The 19,989-nt window shown below is 43.8% G+C and overlaps 1 protein-coding gene across 2 annotated transcripts in view; it reads left to right on the top strand.

Annotated features, from left to right (window-relative positions):
• VOPP1 (VOPP1 WW domain binding protein) overlaps positions 1 to 19,989 on the top strand; it is a 103,244-nt gene that overhangs the window by 62,336 nt on the left and 20,919 nt on the right. For both annotated transcript variants that reach the window (XM_037493536.2, XM_037493543.2), the window contains exons 3-4: positions 12,170 to 12,247; positions 16,850 to 16,986. In XM_037493536.2, coding sequence (XP_037349433.1) covers positions 12,170 to 12,247; positions 16,850 to 16,986 — 215 coding nt within the window. The remainder of the gene's footprint in view (positions 1 to 12,169; positions 12,248 to 16,849; positions 16,987 to 19,989) is intronic.

The raw sequence follows: 19,989 nt of genomic DNA, 5'->3' as shown, positions 1-19,989 counted from the left end.
GCCAGTGGAATATATATTAATACATAGTTTATATATTTTCTCATTCATGAATCCAAACAGTTCTGAGGTGTACAGTTTAGAGAAAGGATTATGTGCCCCAGTATTCAATAAACATCAGAATGTGAACCTTCTGGGTGGCACCACGGTTAAAGTCTTAGCACTATCAAGCTACTGCCAGCCACTGTGTCCTGAGTTCGATACCTGCCCAGGGAGCTAACCCACATGGTGCAGAAGACCTCTCCTGTCTCGCCTGCTACTCCCCTCAGCGTATTTCAGTAGAGATCTGCCTGTTCTGCTCCCCACTTTGTCTCTGGTGAATCCTCCCACCCACCCCCATACCTCTGGCCTACACCCAGTTCTTGTATGCATAAACAAATAAAAATAAATCTTAAAAAAACCCACCAGAATGTATTTTTGTTAGGAGATAAATTTGTAAAAATATAATTGTTAAAACAAAGGTTTTGCACTTACATTTTAATAAATAAATTTATAAATTTACAATTTAATAAAGCATTTTATGTTTAATAACCACCCAGCTGGGTTCCTAAAGATTGCCAAGATATATGACCTTTGGTGTTTGAGTACCTGTTCCAGCCATCCACTGGGAGTGCCTTTCTAATCAAAGTACTCTCTGTGCTCTGAGTTCCTGTTAGTTAATGTATTGTCCATTGTAGGGAGTCTGTTTTCTCATCAAGGTCATTTCTGCATAAGGCAAACATTTATGATGTGCCAGGAACCATGATAGGTACCTGGGCTGTACAGAGAGGAGTGCGATCAAATTGCTCTGAAGCTTGTGTCTGATGTAGAAGACAGAGGAAGAATAAAGGGTTAAGTCTCAGCACTATAAAGCTATCTGCAGCCACTGCAGCATGAGTTTGATCCCTGGCCAGGGAGATAACTCACTCGGTGCAGCAGACCTCTCCTGTTTCGCCAGCTGCTCCCCTCAGCAGTGTATTTCAGTAGATCTGCCTGTTCTGTTACCAGCTCTGTCTCTGGTGAATCCTCTCACCCCCTGCACCTCTGGCCTGTAACCCAGTTCTTGTATGCATAAATAAATAAATCTTTAAAGAAAAAGAATGTTCATAATGTGAACTATGTAAATGGAGATCTAGCAGCATGCAGGAAGATGAGGGAATGATATTTGGAAGAATCTCACAGAACTGGTTTTTGAAGGGTGATGAGCAGTTTCATAGGTGATAGCACGAGTGTTAGGAAACTATGAAGGTTTATCATGATTTGGGTGAACCACAAGGCTAAAGTTTAGGGTACCAGTCAGATGGCAGGAGAAAAGATAGAAAAAAGCAAGTGAAGTTCATTAAGAAGGATCTTAGATGTGTGAATTGAGGCTTTTTCTAAATAAAGTAGGGGAGAAGCTCCAGTTAGTCCTTCAGGACATTGCCAGGGTGTGCTTAGATGGAACTAGGGACTGGAGGGGTTTGCTGTAGTAAGGGCAAAATAAGAGGGTCTGACCTTCTGAGTGGAGAGAGGACTGAGGAACATGGTGGCGGGCTTGAACAATATTTTACAGAAGTATAAATGTGGGGATAAAGAGAGTCAGTAACTCAGAGGTTTCTGACTGGGCAGAAAATGAGAAAGACCATGAAAAGAACAGGTTGAGGAAGAGACTTGGCAGAAGGGGTATAGAGGCTGTTGAGTTTGAATTCTTACAGAACATCTACTAAGTGAACAGTGGGGGCTTTGCTTTTGCATCAAGATAGAATGGAGGGAGTTCAAGATAGAATGCAGATTTACAAGTTCTGAGCTTCTAGATAATAGTTAACCTACCCAACTAAAGCTGAGAAAGTAAGACAGGTGTCAACCTGAATGTATGTTTCCAGAGTTTTGAGCTATCAGTTACTGGAATTTGTCTGCTTTCTGATTCGCATTGCCAAATGCATATCATTCCATTTGTCTTTTGCCATGTGTGTAATTTCAATGGTCTGAAATTTACTACCATATTTAAGTACTTTGAGATTATAGGAGAACTTCAGTTTTTCATTTTCTATATTACCTCGCTATTCTGGACAAAATTTATTTTTTTCAAATCAGAGTTAATCAACCCAAAGCTCCTAAGAATAAGTCCCTTGTTTTCTAGGATAGAGTTGAGTAGGAATGATTTTAAATGACCAGCAACTCATTAATTGTAGGGGAAAAGGAGTAAAGAGCAGAACCCTCTACCTGAGGAACACAAGGGAATTAGTGGCAATCAGCGGAAATTTAAAAGCCTCTCTTAGTAACTCACTGCAATTGAACTCTAGACATCAGCTGTTTAAGGGTTACAATGGCGAAGAATGGGCACTTCCCAATCCATTTGTTCTGTCAGTTTTAGGGCGTACTATAAGCATTTATAATGCTTTCTCCAATAGCAGAATTAAAAGAAACTCCCTGCATGAAAATCACACGTCACCCTATGTCACACTACTTTTGGCCTATATAAGATGTTTTCTAGCAAAAGGCATGCCTGCAGGACGACTCCAGAATAGACTCCCCATCCTCTGTGTCATGACATTGGGTGTAATCACAGACACCATGGGCCACTCTTCGGAGCTCAGACATGTTTGACTTTGCTGTGAGGGGTATTGACCAGATTAGAGTTAAAAGACCATCAAAATATGACTATATGTCTCAACAGACAGCAGATCCCCATCTTCCAGGCAAACTCATCAGACCAGAATGGAAACAGTTGTGATACATGACCATCTACTGGAGTTGACAGAACTAACTCTCAGTTCATCCTCAGGACTGTGAAGGTTGTGACTTGACAGCCAGACAGATTAAAGGTCTAAAACCTGTACTAGAAGAGATGAAAATTCTTTTTAGAATATACTTTTTCCTCACAGATATACAATATTTAAATTGATCAGAATATCCTTTACCTTGGTTGTGATGATATTATCACTGGTGTTTACATATGTCCAAACTTGCCAAATTGTACATAATAAATATGTGCTGGTCTTTGTATACCAGTTATACATCAATAACCCTTAAAGAAAAGTCAAAGCAACCATCCCCCTCCTCTCCCCATGTACCTGCTGGTTGCATAGACAGGTATAACAGGTAAGAAGACTCCAAATTTAGGTCACTGGTTCTCAGTCCTACTGTTTGCTGGAGTCATGTAAGGGCTGAGTCCAAGCCAACTGGCCCAGACATTGTTAAAGTTGCTTACTAATTCTAATGTGAGCCAAAGTGGAGAACCATTGCTTTCCATGGTATTCCTCTGAGGGTGGCTCCTTGAAGTGTCCAGAGTTACCCCTCAGTCTCATCATACTGGCTTGAGTTTTGTTTGCAGGTAAAGGACTCTGCAGGTGAGGATTTCTTGCCTCCTCACTCTAGTGCAGAACATTTCCAGGGCAAGGTGGGCCCTGATGACCAGGCCGGAAAGATGAGCTGTTGTGTTATGTAATGAATAATTACATTAAATACATAAAAAGTTGGTTATAGGGAGGTAGACTTGGGTGGTGAGTAATAGAAGTCAGGAAGGCAGACTCCATATTGGGAAAGAGATGACTGTGACTCACGGACATGCCTTTGAAGGGAGAGTGCTTCACGGAGTTGGTGGGAAACTAAAATGTACTGATGGTCATAGTGACCTTGTTTAGGAGGGGAGAAACAGGGATATGCTTAGGAAGCAAGCAGCCTACCAAGCTGAGATTTTAAAAGATGTGCACAAGTGTGGTTGTCACGCAGGGCAGTCACCAACTAGTGGGGCTTCTGTGGATGATCATCTAGAGGGAATTATAGAGATGTTTTAGAGTCATTTGGAACTAATGTGGGTTTACCTTACCCTGTGGGGTGGGGCTCATGTTTTAGTGGGACCATCAGACTGGGGGATCTGTGTCAAGGTTTCCTAGAGATACTTGATAGCATCTCAATTGGTGTCTGAACTCATACCAGTGGGAATTCGGGTCCTAATAAGTAGGTAAGTTCAGTGGGTTTTATGACTGGTATAATATCTGTCTACCAAATTATGATTAATACAGTATTAGCATGGAAGGAATGTCTCTAGTGGAATTTACATTTGACTTTCTCATCAATATTTTATCACTTACTTGAATGAAAATATCTACAGCATGCTGTAGCAATCTCATTCACAAGTTGTAGAAGAGGAGTTGTTGGGAGAGTTTTGTTTCTTTTTAAATTAATGTGAAATCCAAATACTATAAAATTTGCCACCTGCTTTTTTTCCAGCCAGTGAACTGACCTTATTGGTCAGAACTTATTGGTCAGAATGTAGGACAGCTGATGGAAAGACATCTCTTTGGGGGGTGGTCATGTGCTTTCTCCCTTCTTCCTGCTCCCCTCTTCCAGCCAACCTTGACCTCCTACTCTCACCAATATCCCATACAGTGAGCCAGGACTCACTTTATTGGGAAGTCTCTTTTTCTTGATTTGTCTTATTCCTGGCAGCCTGCCAGTCCTTCAGAAGCTCTCATAATTTAGATTATAACTCTAGGGCATGAGAAGATTCCATTTCATGCTCAGGTCAGAGCCTCATGCTGGACACTGCTATGCTGAGTCATCTCCAAGGATCCTTCCAGAGAGGAAGAGCAGAATCAAGGGTGTCCCAACAAAACTTGACTATTGAATACAAGTAGTAGTCCGTGACTATTGACTACAAGCAGGAATACAAAACTTGACTATTGAATACAAGCAAGAAAACTATTGAATATAAGCAGTAGTCCATGCCTTGAATGACAGTGAGGCTCTAGTTGCTCCAACTAGCTAAAATAATGGACCAGATGTCCCAAGTTTCAGTTTTATTATAGATGTTGTAAGTCCCTATATTTAGGTTTCCATGCGCCCTATGCCTGTACAGGGTGGGAAGACAGATCTTAACGACTAAGAAGAGTTTGGAAATTTTAGTTGATGGAGAGTTCATTATGATTCAGCCATGTTATGGTTGCTAAAAATATATTGTCTGAGCTACAGTAAGTTTGGAAAGGAAAGGAAATGGGCATTCCTCTCAATGATGGGAAACCAAGTTATGCTCAACTTGGATTGTGTTGTGTCATACTTTCCTGGAGAAGAGAAGAAAACCATGACCTCTCCTTCCGATGGTGAAAGGACTGGCTTACTCTGTGCTGGCCCCTTGAGGTAGAAATAGGGCCAGTGAGGCCACACTTAAATTCTGCACCAGCAGAATGCCCAGTGGTGTTGATGACCCAGCACCTACCAGGCCTGCAGGGGGAGCCAGGAGCCTCTTTGTGGGAGGGTTGTTGGGGAAAGCCACTGGTGTGGTCGGGCACAAAACTCTTCAGGCTTTTAAAGGAAATTTGCTCAGAGCATAGAGTGGTCCAAGGAAAGCCCCTCAGAGTTTCACTTCCCCTTCAGAGTTTTTTAAACTCATAGGACCGTTTATAGTTTTTTCAAGGAGCCCAAATTCTCACAGGTCATTTCAAGGTCTCTGATATCCCTGAATGTATTTGCTGATTCTACCCCGGGAAATCTTGTTGAGGCATCTGCCCTGAGCTTCATTCTGTGGAAAATGCAAATGATAATAAAAGCAGTGGAAGAAGCATATTCTGATATCAAGGTAATGCATAGTATATAACTGACGACCAACTATCAAACTAAGGACCTTGGAATTGGACAGGAAGGAGAAGCATTGTGCTGGTAAATACCAGAAGGAAGAAAATGGTCTGCTGATACTTAGTCTGGCAGGCAGGGAAAAGATTGGCTTTTTAAATAAATGGTGTTGACAGGAACTTATTTAAAACTCTACAGCTTTCTCTTTTTAGCCATGTCTTATTCTTTATTTAACACACACACACACACTCAGACCCCCCATTAATACCATGTCTGGAACATTACCTGAATACTTATATTTTAGTTGCTCCTCCATTTTTTGCCACATAGGAAGCTTATATATAATATTTCCCCATTTTTCTTTAATAGAATGATTTTGTGACTTCATTAATGTTAAACATTTCCTGACCTAATATGCTATCCATTTCTACTTCTGAGATGTATGTGTTCCAAAGACTTAGAGTAAATGTGTCCAGGGGCCAGATCCTCCCCCACTGGACAGTGCTAAGTGTGACATATGCTTATTTCTTAAATCCTAAAATGTCCAAAGGGATATCCCTTTGCTTTTGCTCTTAATCACTGGTATGCAGAGATGCTTCCAGACATATGCTTCCTTCACATTATGTGCCCTTGGGATCATATTGTCTATTATTTACAGGGGAGAGACACCAGATTTTATCTCTGTGATGTGCTTAATTACTATCAGCTGTTCTGAGTGGGCCATGCCATTCTCTGAACTCATCAGAAATATGTTTGGCTCCTGAGATGCTTCAGGATAATTGCCAAACAGGAAGCAATCCAGGGCCTGTTTCTGCTGGTGAACATGCTTTTTCATTCTTTCAAAGTGATCATGTGTGTCTCAGTAATGAGACTTGCTGTTTGTTCCTTCCTACTGCAAGTCTGGCAACAAGATGTAAGGAACATCTGGGAACATGTCTAGAAAAAGAAGGAAAATTCCATTCTGCTGTCTCCATCCTGATTTCTTCTGCAACCGGTACAGTGGGAGGTAATGACTGAGTTGGTCTTCAGCTGCCCTTTAGAACACCCATGCCATTTCCAGGCTGAGGCACTCGGAGCACTAGGTCTGATGCATCAGTGGATGGCAAATTTAGTATGCTAGACTGCCTGCTAATGTTTACTACTTGTAATTCACTGTTTCACTTAATGTTCTTTTTATAATTACAGCTGTTTGGAATGTCAGCAGGTGTGTACTTAGGGCCCCACTTTATCCGCAGGCTCATTGGAAGAAAGCATCAGAGAGAAAGGGAGTAACAGTGTCACTCCATGGGTAATTGGTGCTCCTTTAAGTGGCTGGCACTCATTAGCATCCACATGGGAGCCAGGCCAGGACTGCAGATGAGCCACAAGGATGCTTGGAGTGAATGGGTGTTCAGCTGAATAAGGGAGCATAAAGGACACTCTGTTTTGAGAAAATAAAGCAGATAATCAGTTGACAATGTGTATTTACTGCTGGTATTCCAAATTTGGATCCCGGAAAGTGAGAGCTGGGCACTTAGGGTTGAATATTGCCAACAGCGAGTGATGTGAATTAGGAATTCAAAATTATTACACTCCAAGTCCTTTAAGGGAGATACAGTCACAGGCAGAGATGTGCGTGTCCTAGAATTTGAGACAAGAGGCTCTGAGATGTCTAAAAGCTTATAGAGATTTTTGTTTCCTGCGTTCTCTAATTTGGGGGAAAAGGATGCTGCTTAGGTTTAGGTTTCACAGCACAGAATGCTTCCATGTAGCGTGACTCTGAAAGGGACGCACTTTAGCAAATTCAGCTTTTGAGTAAATGGACCCTTTTTCCATTTTTATCCCTCTACCTGCTTTCTACTTTTATGCTAATTTCTTGGTTACAAGAGTTGGATGGACTCCCAAGAATCCCTTCAGCCCTCACTGTGCCCAGAGCTGAGGCAATTTGAGATAATTAGGGATAAACTCAAAGGGAGATGCAGGAAACATTGTAGATGCAAAGGTTATGAGCAGTGGAGGGATAGGATTCTGAACCTGGAGGACTACAGACTGGTTCCTCCCTGGCGCCACTCCTGCCTCTGCTCTTCATACCTGTGCAGCTACCTGCTCTCCTCCCACAGCAAAGGCAGTTTGTGAGTAGGCAGGTAAGCGGCATTCCCATTTCAAGGGTCTTTGTGAGAGTTACACCTTCTAGAATTTGATCATGTAGATATCTTATAATAGAATTAGAAGCATAGACGCAATAGACATTGGCCACTGTCACCCAGGCAGAAGGCATGTGGGGGCCAGAAAGAGCAGAAAATGACCTTCCCATCAGGGGACTTGGGTCTGAAACTGCCCACGACCTGCCAGGAGCTTGAAAAAGGCCAATGTAGACACACCAGAATCCAGAACCTGTCCACTTCTGACTTAGGGCTTCCCTAGCAGTGGCTTTGAAGAAATCTGGCTTATGCTGTGGAGGACTGAAACCCAAGTTTAAAAAACAATTCCTGTATCCAATACCCTCAGATTTTTCCAATGATATTTCACGTCACAACCCAATAGCCTGATTTCACAATCCACTAGTTGGTGAGTCACACTTGAAAAACACTATTGTGTTGAATTGCATCGTCGGAGTCTGGCACTTCTTTCTAAATTAACACCATCCATTTCCCTAATGTCATATTTATTGTCGTTTGTGATTAAGTTATCACCTTATTGTAGCATTCTTGACATAGACTGGGGTAGGCACTTGGGGAATCTTTCTGGTCTATATGAAGTTCCCAGAGAAACCAAGAGCCTCTTTCAGCCCTTTTAAAAGATTGATGGCTGGACTCGTTGTGGGCTCAGTCCTAGACCAAGAGAGACATAATTACATATTTACCTTATATATGGACACTTTGTGTGCAGCTCTTTGCCTAGTATGTAGCATGTAAGAAGTGCCCACACCTGTATATTTTTTTCTTGCTTGTACTAGTATTCTGCTGAGTGAAAAATGTTTATCATCCTGCAGTTCCTGTACCTCACAAGTCTGGGCACCATGCTGAGGTCCTTTGCTCAGGGTCTCACGCAGCTGAAATCTGTGTGAGAAAATCTGGATTGTCTAGGTTGTCACCTCATCTGAAGCTTGAGGTCCACTTGCAACATCATTCAAGTCACAGCAGAGTTCAGTTCCTTGTTGTTGGGCTATGGGCCTGCCTTTCTGGCTGTCCTCTGGTGGTGGCACCAGGCTCCTGGCCTTCTCCCTCAGTCCTAGCTGCGTGGCCTCTTACACCATGGCAGCTAGTCCTCAGAGCCCCCATCTGCTATGGCAGCGTCTTCTACAACATGCCATTTATGTTCCAGATCATGAAGTGACCATGCATTGTAGTCACAGGACCCCACACAGCCAAGGGAGGGGAATCACCCAGGCTGTGTACCCATTTGTATACTCATGTGGAAACATGAATTTCACAGCTACTAGGGATTTTGGGGCAGCTTGGAAGCAGAGGAGAAACTTCAGGGTTCAAAGGAAAATGTTTTAGAAGGAAAATAATCTCTGATACGTCTCTTGATGCTTTCCCCCCTCTAAAATGTCAGTCTTGGCGTTATCTTGACTTTTGCTGTCCACATTGTCACATTTACCACATCTACTATGATGACTAAGGACTGTTTCTTTGCAAATTCTTGATAGGAAACTGTTCCATCTTTTTATGTAAAGAGAATTATCTGAACTCTACCTCCCTTGTGAACCCTAAAAGCAAGAAGTCCTTTGTCTCCCTTGAGTGTTCCCCCTTCTTCCACACACATATGCACACCTGTGTGCACATCTGCACGAGGGGGCTCACACACATAGAACACACACATACATGCTTCACTTACCTAAGACTTTTGAGATTCTTAAGTGATGGGCACTGAGCAGCTGTTGTACATGATGCTCTGGGCTATGTGGGTAGGCAGTGGTGTTGGTGCAGTGGTGGGGTACTTGCCTGTCCAGTTCTGGACTAGATCCCCTGATGCTCCAGAGCTCTCCCTACAGAGGGGGGTTCCCACCTACTGTGTGCTTAACTGTTCTTTGCGTGTGGCCGCATTGCCTGTGGGACTGGATGAGTGTCTGTGGCCCTAGCTCCCGAGAGGAGCACTCCCCCAATATGGGGGGCATGTGCTGGTCCAGGGCACTGTCAGCCAGATGTCACCTCTGTCATCCTTAAACATCCTATTCAAAATTGTATTGAAAGCATACTTTGTACAAAAATGAAGAATGATGTAAAATATAGATAAAATAAAATGAAGAGAAAAAATATTGTATTGTCCCTCCCCATCCCCTGTGCTCTCAAGTTGCTGCTCCTCCTTTATTTCTCACCATAGTGGAACCTATTCCCTTTGAATTTAGCTCCTATTTTACTTGCTTATTGTTTGTCTTCCTCTCCTAGAGAGAAAGCCCTTCCATGCGGGGACTCCTATGTTATGAGTTTAATTGCTATACCCAGGACACTGTAGAGTTCCCAGTTGCGCTTCGATGACTACGAGTGCATTAGATGCGTGGGTTCTGAGAACCAGTAGCATATTTAGGAGTACATTTTGGTTATTCTGCTAGATGTTGGTTAGTTGATGCAAGTGAAACAGATTGGTTTATGTCACCAGTCTGAGAGTGTTTCATCAAAATTATAGCAATTTGGCATACTAAGTAATCTTTCCTTGGCCCTGAGAGGATTGGAGAGTGTGTGTGTGTGTGTGTGTGTGTGTGTGTGTGTTGGGGGGGGTGTTGCTCACCTCAGTTTGTTGTCCTTTGTGATACAGGATTCAGCAATGATTGGGTATTGGATTTGAAGTGATAGAAGTAAGCCTTAGGGCCTCAGGGTGTGGCTAGAATTGAACCTCCTGTCTGTTGAGCTCCATCTTAACATTTAACTCTATTTCAACTTATAACCTTCCATCTTAACTCATAATTCTCTGTCTCAACTAGTGTTTCCTGGGGAGTTATTCCCTCACACTTTCTACATTATACAAACCAGTTTATATTGGAATTATCTCTAAATTCAATGTTCAGGATCTTGGATCAAATTGTGTATTTCTCCCAACTGATTTTTAAGCTGTTGTTATTTGGAAGTAGGCTTTTATTAGTTGTAGATGTATGTTGAAAAGAAGGGATATAAAAAGGGAAACAGTGAATAAGGGGTGCACATGGAAAACATATGAATTTCACAGCCACTAAGGATTTTGAGACAGCATGGAAACAGGAGAAACTGCAGGCTTCAAATACTGTTTTAGAAGAAAAATGATATATACTGTTTTAGAAGAAAAATGATCTCTGATGTGTTTCCTGATGCTTTCCCCCTATAAAATATCAAACTCTTTAGAGGATTAGGTATGGCACTTTATACTCTGAAAATACGTTCTGGGGTTGTATCAGAGTGGAAGCTCAGTGCATCTGATCCAGTAGAGCCAGGTTCTTGGAGCTTCTGAGTCCTGAGGCCGAAATGGTGAAGGCTCATCCTTCCCAGTCATTTCTTATACAGTCTCCTTTCCCTCCAGGCAAGATGATAGGAAGGTGTATGTCTGATTCTCTCTGCTTGCAAATTATCAGCCTTCCCCAAGTTCTTCTTGAATTTTAAGAAGCTTTTCCTGTCCGGAGTCTTCTGGGTACTTTGAATGGCACCAGGTTGGCTGTTGGCCATATGGTTCAGGCCTGAATCCTGCTGCCTGAAGTTCCTGTTTTGATAGTAGGTCCTGTTAGATTTCATCATGTTACAAATTCTCTCTCTCCCCATTTTGAGGTGAACTAACTTTTTTTTTTTAAAGAATAGAAGTGGCTGGAGCCTGGAGCCTAGTTACATGGCCATTTATTATTGAGAAACATTCACCCCACTCCCCACCTGCTGTCTCCTGGGCTTACACGGCTCAGTGCAAGCTTGTTTGTGATCGCCAGAGTGCAGAACCAAAGGACTGGTGTTGTCACAATGTGTTCTCTTTTTCTGAAAAATGGGAGCAGTTGTGCTGGGGAAGGGCAGAAATATTGAGGATTCTGAGTTGACTGCTTGGGGCCTGTACTGGATCCTGTCCTCCATGAGGGCTGTTATTGGGCTGTCACTGAGTGACATCACCTGTACCCTGTCCTGCCCGGGGCCCAGGCCTCAGGCATTGGGGGAACAGAGAATAATGTGTGTCCTTGCCCACTTTATCTAAGGATGGTAGCCTCACATCTGACAACAGCATTGTGAAGGAGGCCTGCCCATGGGGAAGCAGACTTTCAGAGGCTCAATAACTTGCCAGAAGTCCTGCAGCTAGCAAATGCCAGAGCAGGGCTAAACCTTTTAATTTGTCTGACTCCATGACCCCTGCTTTTACCCTCCCTGGCATAGCAGTGCCGTGTTTCCATCTTTGGACTCTCGGGATTGAGCTGAGCAGGTCGGCAGCACGCTGCAGTCTGTTGTCAAGCTTCCTTCTGGTTGCAGCACTGGCAGGTTTTGGTCATGGCTGCGCCCCAGATGGAAACTGCTGTGATTAGCACACAGAGACGGGCAGTGACACAGTGCTTTGAATTACACCCACCATGTCCACCTTAGCACCTTCCCTGTGGGCCACCAGACCCCAGAATGGTCCACTCTGCTAGTTGCTGTTCTATGCACTGAACTCTGCCTGGACCCCATGACTGGCCTTCCTTCCATCTCTGGACACTGACCAGCTTGTGCCCCTCTCTCTGCAGATGCCGCCCCTATGAGGACTGCTGTGGCTCCCGGTGCTGCGTGCGGGCCCTCTCCATACAGAGGCTCTGGTATTTCTGGTAGGTCATAACTCTTCTGGTCTTGGGTGCCTTTCTCTAACCTCACCCCCTCAAGGCTCTGCCCACAGTCAGTATCATCACCACAAGCGTTGCTTCACCTTCACCTGAGATCATGACTTCTGGGAGAACCTTGGTCGAGAAAGCAGATACATTCAGGTTTGGCTTTGTGATGAGCAGTTTTGCTCACAGTTTGCAGAAAACCCATTCCTGTTTCTAGGAGCTGTGGCTGGGGAAGAACCACTTTTCTTTTGGAAGGTGGACTAGCCCTTTAGCAGTTTCTTTGCGACTTTCTGAAATGGAGCTCTTTGAAAGGCTGAGCATCAGAAAACTGAGTGGTAAAGTTTCTGTTGCCCAGAAGTCTTCCATACTCACACTGTCTGCTGAATCCTGACTTTCAAGACAGGCAGTCTGCATTCCTGTCTCTCTTCCAGCTGGAGGAGCTGTAAAGCCTCATTGCAGACAACAAGGGAATGTGCTAGAAGGTTGTAGCTGCACATTTCAGGAAGGGAAGGGGCTGGCTTCCTGTCGATTGCCATCCTCAGAGATGACATCTTGGGTGTCCAGGGCTTATCTGTCTCTATAGATCAGACATGTTGTTTCAGATGTCAAAGGAAAGCAGAGCTTATATGGGAAAGGATTTGCCTAAAACCAGCTCCTGTTCTCTTCAGCTACAGTGGAACTGTAACTCCAAAAAGGGTTAAAACTTCACTAGCTTTAAAACTTAAGCTTCTGTATGGCTGAAAAATTCTGACACTACTGATTTCTTAAGACTTTAAGACCTTTACTGAGTATGTTCTAGTAGCCACTTGAATTTTTGTGGTGAGGTTTGGGCTTTCCAGCTTGACACTTGTTCCCTTGGGCATCGGCCATTTGGAGACTGACTCAACTGACACTGGTGGGGTCTCCCTCATGGCTGGCTCATAAGGACAGCCCCCTGGACAATGGTTTGTTGCTGCCAGCTTATTCCACCTCATGGTTACTAATATCTAAAACTCCATATGATCGGTGATGATTTTGTTTTTTGTCTTAAGATTTTCTGAATGTGAACACCGTGGTGTACACTTCAGGTGAGGGGATTGCTACCAGTGCTGGGGAGAGGAGGACCAGGAGGAGGTAGCCTTTGAGACCTTTACCTAGCTTCAAGCATATTTTCACAGAGAATCTTCCTCTGTGGATCTTGTAGGAGGAAATAGGAGTCCCAAAAGGGCTCTCAGGTATGTCAGGTTGGTTTGAAGCACCTAATGAATGGTGATGAGGTTGCTGGACTGCTCCTAAAATGAAAAATTTGTTGACGTTCAAGTGTGATACAATTAAAGAGAAGAAAATGCTGATGCTCCAGGCTGACTGGGCTGCAGGGCACCTCAGCATTCCCTGAGCTGGTGGCCAGGCCTTTTGGAGCTACTGGCCCCGGTCTCCTGTGGGTGGACTCAATGCACAGGTGACATAGTGGGATCCCTGCAGAGATGTCTTGACGAGTCCCATCTGGTGAGAGCAGGTCTCAAAGTCAGAGTGCCAGATGACAGGACATTTGATGTAGTTAGAATTGAGGCTCTGAGATCTCTGCTAAACTCAATATGTAACCAGAACACTGTGAGATGTGTCTGAGGTGACCTGCTGATGTCAAAGGACATGTTCCTTCTCTCAGTAAACATAAGTGTCCCGTGCGGGCCAGAGGCCCATGGAGAGGCCCTGCCTGCAGACTGGCAGAAGAGACAGATGTCTTAACAGGCTCTTTACATGTGGAGAAGATGAAACAGTGGCATGGAAAAGGCATGGAGCCTCTGATGGCAAGAAAGTGCAGGGGGCGGGGAACTACAAAGCTTCCAACTGAGCCTTGGAGAGGGCATTCCAGGTACAGGGAGTAACATCCCAGAGATGGGGACAAAAGGTTGGACCTGGTTGAGGGAGTGATGGAACACTCACAGTGTGGCCCAGGTGTTTGGAGGGGAGCACAGAGGGTGAGGACAGAGCTGGCTGTGTGACAAGGGCTTCCTGTGGAAGGAGGAAGGGCTGCTGTGCAGACTGGCTCCATGTGACTGCTCAGGGCTTCTGGTCCCTTATCACGAAGCAGTGGTTCGGAGGAGAATGCTTTCAGAAGTTCTGGCTACCTCTAAAATCTTGAGTAATCTTTACCTAGATGGTCTACATGAAATTGCCAAGATTAGAAAAAGGTGGCCAGGCAGCACTTGGAAGTCCAGGCAGACATGGAAGCTCACTACCACCGAGCAGACGCCTGACTGGCTCGTGAGAGCCCTGAAACTGGAGTTTCTACTCTGAGTCCAGGGAGCAGTCCAGCCCTGGATCAACTGGAAGTGAAGAAACCAGTTTACTTTTGATGACAGAAAAGGCACAGACTTCCTCTCTTAATCCCTGGAGAGCACCCCCACCTCCCCGCCCCAACCTATTTAGCAATGAAAGGGAATCTATAGTTCCAACTTTTCTTACTACAGCAGCTCCCCCTACATCCTGCTTCCTCTTTCCTTGTCCCTATGAGCTCATTCCCCTGCCCCTGTCACTCCCCTCTCAAAATAGTTCTTTCTTTTTTTTTTTTTTATTCTTTATTTATACAAGCACTGGGTACAGTCAGAAGCGCAGGAGGGTGAGAGAATTCACCAGAGCCAGAGCAGGGAGCAGAACAGGCAGAAGGACCGAAGTACACTGCTGAGGGGAGCAGGGGGCTGCAGGAGAGGTCTGCACGCCATGCGGGACCCTCCTCCGGTGGCCGGGGAGCAGCTGGGCATTGAACAGCGCTGCAGAGGCTGCGGGCAGCTTCGCAACCTAGCGCTCAACCCCTGCACCACCGGGGAGGCCCCTAATTTTTTTTTTAAATTTACTTTTGCATAGAAAAACTGGGGCATAGGGTAGAGGTGTGAGACTTCGAGAGGCTTCACCAAGGACAAGAATGGGGAACAGAACAGGTGGATTTACTGAAATGCACGGCTGAGGGGAGCAGCGGGTGAGACATGAGAGGTCTGCTGTGCCAGATGTGAGTTTGCTCTCTGCCCAGGGATTGAACTCAGGCTGTCAAGGTGATATCGCTGAGACTTAACCCCTAGGCCTCCAGGGAGGCCCCTCAAATAAGTTCTTCCCAGACAAAAGTTTCAGTCCAGAACGAATCTGGTGATAATTAACCCTAAGCCAGTAGTTGGCCTCCTGCCCTGTGACTTTGATCTGTCCCTGCCCCATTCTTTGTGCAGGGAGTGAGGAGCTGTGTCATTTCTGTCCCATTTGACAGCATCACCATGTGGCTTCTCTCACAGAAGGGTCCCAGGGGCTTCTGCACTGTAGTGCTCCAGGCTTTTGGGAGGGGCCAGCAGTCTGAGGAGATGAAACCTAAGTATGCTTTCAGCCTCTCTGTACTTGTATTTCTGCTCTAATGTTTATCGTCAGGCCCCATGTTGAACATAAGATTAGCACAGAGTCCTGGGGGAAGTTAGTTTTAAGAGATGAAGGGGTTGCTTGTGTGGTTCCCACCTCTCACTGCTAGGCTGTAGCCACAGACCTCCTCTCCTGGTCTCTCCACCTCTCTCCCGCAACCTGTCTTTCTTTCATTCTTCAGAACTCAGCTCAGAGGTTGCTCTGAAATAAAGGACATTTCTCAGATCTTCCTCACTGTGCCAGATATCCTTGTTAAAACTTCTTGTTGCACTGAATTGCACACTTAAAAATGGCAAAAACAGTAAATCATGTATATTTAATTACACAAATGTATTGCTTGTTTTTCTTTCTGGCACTTTCCGAGTTGTAAATAGTACTTTTATACATTTATAGTTTACAGTCTCCTCCCTGATTAGCATTCAAGTTCAGTGTCAGGGAGTGACACTCACCTGTCTTGTTACAACACAGTGCTGTGCGGGAGTGTAGCGGGTCCTTAGAAACTGCTTGTTGAAGGGAAACAAATTGGAAGACAGACCAAAAGTCACAGTTTCAGCTTTTCCCTGAATCATCTCCTATCTTGTGCCTTTGTCTTTCTTCAAGCTCAGTATTCCAAGGTTGTCCAGTAAATACTTAATGGCTGACTGGTGGTTTTACACTTGACATCATATTAATAGTCTCAAAGATTTTATCACCTATTCTTTTCTTAAATTTCATTTATGTGTGGCCATATGCCTTTGACCATTATGTGGCTGATTCTGCTGTGTCCTCATCCGTCACAGGGCAGTTTGCTGCCCGCACAGAGTGAGCAGATTGTGTGAGGTTCTGGAACATTCCACCTGTGCCCTCATAAATTCACTTTAGAGATGGGCAAATGCTTCCAATTATGTCTGTTCAGTCTGACTCCCCATGTCTAGGTATTGTGCCGTGGTGAGGAGGGGAGAAGTCTTGGGCTTAGTCATCAGTCTTTTATCAAAATCAGTGACATGACAGTCACTGAGAATTCTGAGATGAGTTGCACAAAGGTTCTGTCCATTACCACTGCCCTTTGGACTTCAGAGTCACAGTTGGTGAATGTTCTGTTGCACTTAGAACCAAGAGATTTAAAAATCTCAGCTTTTTTTTTATTGACAAGAATATCTTCTCTATTCCTATAGTTTCTAAGGTGTATTCCAGGAAGCCCCAGGAGCATGGTTCCAAACTCGCCCTCGCGTTGTTTTCCCTCAGGTTCCTCTTGATGATGGGTGTGCTTTTCTGCTGTGGAGCTGGCTTCTTTATCCGGAGGCGCATGTACCCCCCACCGCTGATCGAAGAACCTGCGTTCAACGTGTCCTACACCAGACAGCCACCGAACCCCACTGCAGGTCAGCCAACCCCTGTGTCTTTGTCTCCCCCTCCAGTTTATGTGTCCTCTGCAAACCTTTGAAAAGGGAACTGTTGCAAAATATGCTAGGAGAAAAAGTTGAGGCCGTATTTATTCGTTTAGGTTCCAATGATCAACTTCATTGTAGCTTTGTACGGATAAAAAGTGGTATATATGCACAATGGAATGCTATTCATCAATCAAAAAAGATAAGCTCATGCCATTCACAGCAACATGGATGGAGCTAGAAGGAATTATGCTCAGTGAAATAAGTCAGAAGGAAAAAGAAAAATATTGGATGGTTTCACTTATAGGAGGAATATAGGGCAACCACATAAGACATCAGGGGAAAAATAATAACAATATAAAACAAAACAAAACAAAACAAAAACAAAAACAGACAATTATAAACCAGAGACATCCTGCAGTGGAGGAGGAGGGAGAGGGACCAGAGAAAGGGAGGAAGGAGCACAGGGGACTGAGGTGATGGTGCACGGGTGCATTGGTGAAGGAAACTTTATGGGGACTGCACCTGGGGTGGGGGGAAGCAAACTGTTTAAAAATGAACAATGATGTAAAGTATATATAAATTTTTTTTTAAAAAGTGCAATAGATACTGAATTGAATGTCTTTCTCCTCACTTGCCTCATTATTAGTGAACTTTTTATGAATACTTACGCAGTTTGTATGTACATACTTTTTGCTCTCTTCTTTTTTCTTTAAAAATTACCTTGTGTACATTTCTGTATAGACGGTAATGTCCCTGCCATTCTTAATGCTTCTCAGTTAATAAGCATTATGACTAAATGGTAATTTGCTTTAATGTTCTTTCATGGTTGTTCATTTGCATTCTATTGTTTTTTATTCATTCATTCCAGTATTTCTTACACATTTACAAGTATTCTGAGTACTTGTAAATATTGTTGCTATGGACATTTTTTTTTAACAAGTTACATCATTTGGTCTGTCTAAGGGACATTATCCAAAGTAATGTCCCAGAGTCAAAAAGAATTAGTGGTTTCTTAGTTAAAGTGGTGTTTTTAAGAGCTATCTAAAATTCTCATGTACAGGTGGGTGAATGCAGCCCTTCCCCAAGATATGGGCTAGTTTCCTATTTTTGACATTATGTGTGAGAGGTTTTCCTTCCCTTGAAGGGAACTTTTGAGGAGGACGGGAGCCCGGACCGCTGGAGGCCTGGTCAGCATGCCTGTGGCAGTGCCTGTCATCCGGCCAGCTAGTGGAGAAGCTGGGCACCATGACTCTGCTGCAGCACAGCCTGGGTGGGGCAGGAGGTGGGATAGCTCTTGAGTCATCCACACTGCAGGTGGACAGTCAGAGTTCTCGGAGACATCCCTGACTTGGTTTTCATAGTTTCAGTTCTGCAAGATAAACGGGTCCTGGAGGCCTCATATGCTGCATAGGACCTAGATTAGTGGTACTGGAGTGCATACTTAAAACTCTGCTGAGAGGGTAGATCTTAAGTGTTCTTATTCTTCTTTATAGTCATAATATGAAGAGGGCACTGGGAAACCTATGGGGATGATGGATATGTTTATGGTATAGAAATGTGGTGATAGTTTCTCAGTATGTATTTATCTCCAAATTCATTAAGCTGTATACATTAAATATGTACAGTTTTTTGTATGTCAATCATGCCTGAAAAAAATGGTTTAAAAAATCAAGAGTAGGGGAGTAAGTTTAAAAGGAGAAGCGTTTCTCTCTTCTGTTCTTTTGAAGATAGGTTCTCAAAATTCAGAGAGTGGAGCTGTTCATTTGTTGATTTGTTCTTCTATAGTTTTCTTCCACGAAATAAAAACTCTAGGGTTTTCTTTTCGAAAAGAATCATTTTTTAAAATTTAAGTTAAAAATTTAAGAATTGTAGTATCTTGTATTGAGGTAACATTGGTTTACAACACTGAGTTTGATTTAGGGGTATAGGCTCATACTTCACATGGATGTTACATACGACACCCACCAACAAAACACCTCAATCCTCCATAGACCATCGGGCCCTTCACTTTACTCCTCCTCCTCCCCCTCTGCTAGCCTCAGTTCTACAGATTTTTGGGATTTGTTTTGTCTGTCATTTGTTTTATTTTATTTCTTTATATTCTACACATGAGTGAAATTATCTAGTATTTGTCTTTCTCACTTTTTGCTTACCATAATCCCCTCCACATCCATCCATGTCATCACAACTGGCAAGATTTCTAAAAGAATCATCTTTATTATTTTTTAAATGTTTCTCAGAAAGATCAGAGTATGTATTTCTCACAACAGTTCTGACTTTGCTGTCCCTTAAACTTTCAGGGTTAGTGCCACTTTTCACACTTAAGTGAATTTTTATTCATTCATCTTTGGGCATATTTGAATAGTTTCAAATGTGTGCTCTAGCATAGAATGAAGTGCCAAAGCTCATTAGGTTTTATCTGAATTAGTTGAGTTTTCAGTTCTTGCATTTTTTATTTCAAGAAGGAGACGGATCAGAATAAAGGATAATAAAAGACGTGAGTCTCCTCATTCTATCTTCTCTACCTGGATTTTTTAGCATGTCCCCCATGGCCACAGATGCAGGATGGCACGTGTCCTTGGTCCCCAGTGCTAAACAGGGGTCAGGTTTGCCACACAGTCCCCCTGAACTCAGCATCTTGGTGTTTCCAAATGGGAGTGTATCCCCTCTGGTCCCCTGTGCCTGTTCTCCTCATTTTCTTGTCTTCCTAGTCCCCTTATCAACCATGCCCCATAAACAGGTCCTCAGATCCCACCACATCTTCAGATCTTGTCTCACCCCAGCTGCTGGTTTCTTTCAGCTCTCCTCTGACTTCCTCATTGCCTCCATGAAGTCTTTTTTAAAGAACAAAATACACAGTCATGTTGTCCTTTTGCAGGGTCACTTTGCTCTTTGGTCCAGATGCTTCACCAGGGACCAGGCACATCCTTCTTGTTAGTTACTTGCTTGTCTTCATGCCTGGTGTGAGCGGCCTGCTCTCAAGGCCTGCCTCCT

The sequence above is a fragment of the Talpa occidentalis genome, unplaced genomic scaffold, assembly GCF_014898055.3.
Source record: "Talpa occidentalis isolate TD23 unplaced genomic scaffold, MPIMG_talOcc4v2.1 talOcc4.10, whole genome shotgun sequence".
Classification (NCBI taxonomy): domain Eukaryota; kingdom Metazoa; phylum Chordata; class Mammalia; order Eulipotyphla; family Talpidae; genus Talpa; species Talpa occidentalis.
This window is presented reverse-complemented; position numbering and strand designations above follow the sequence as displayed.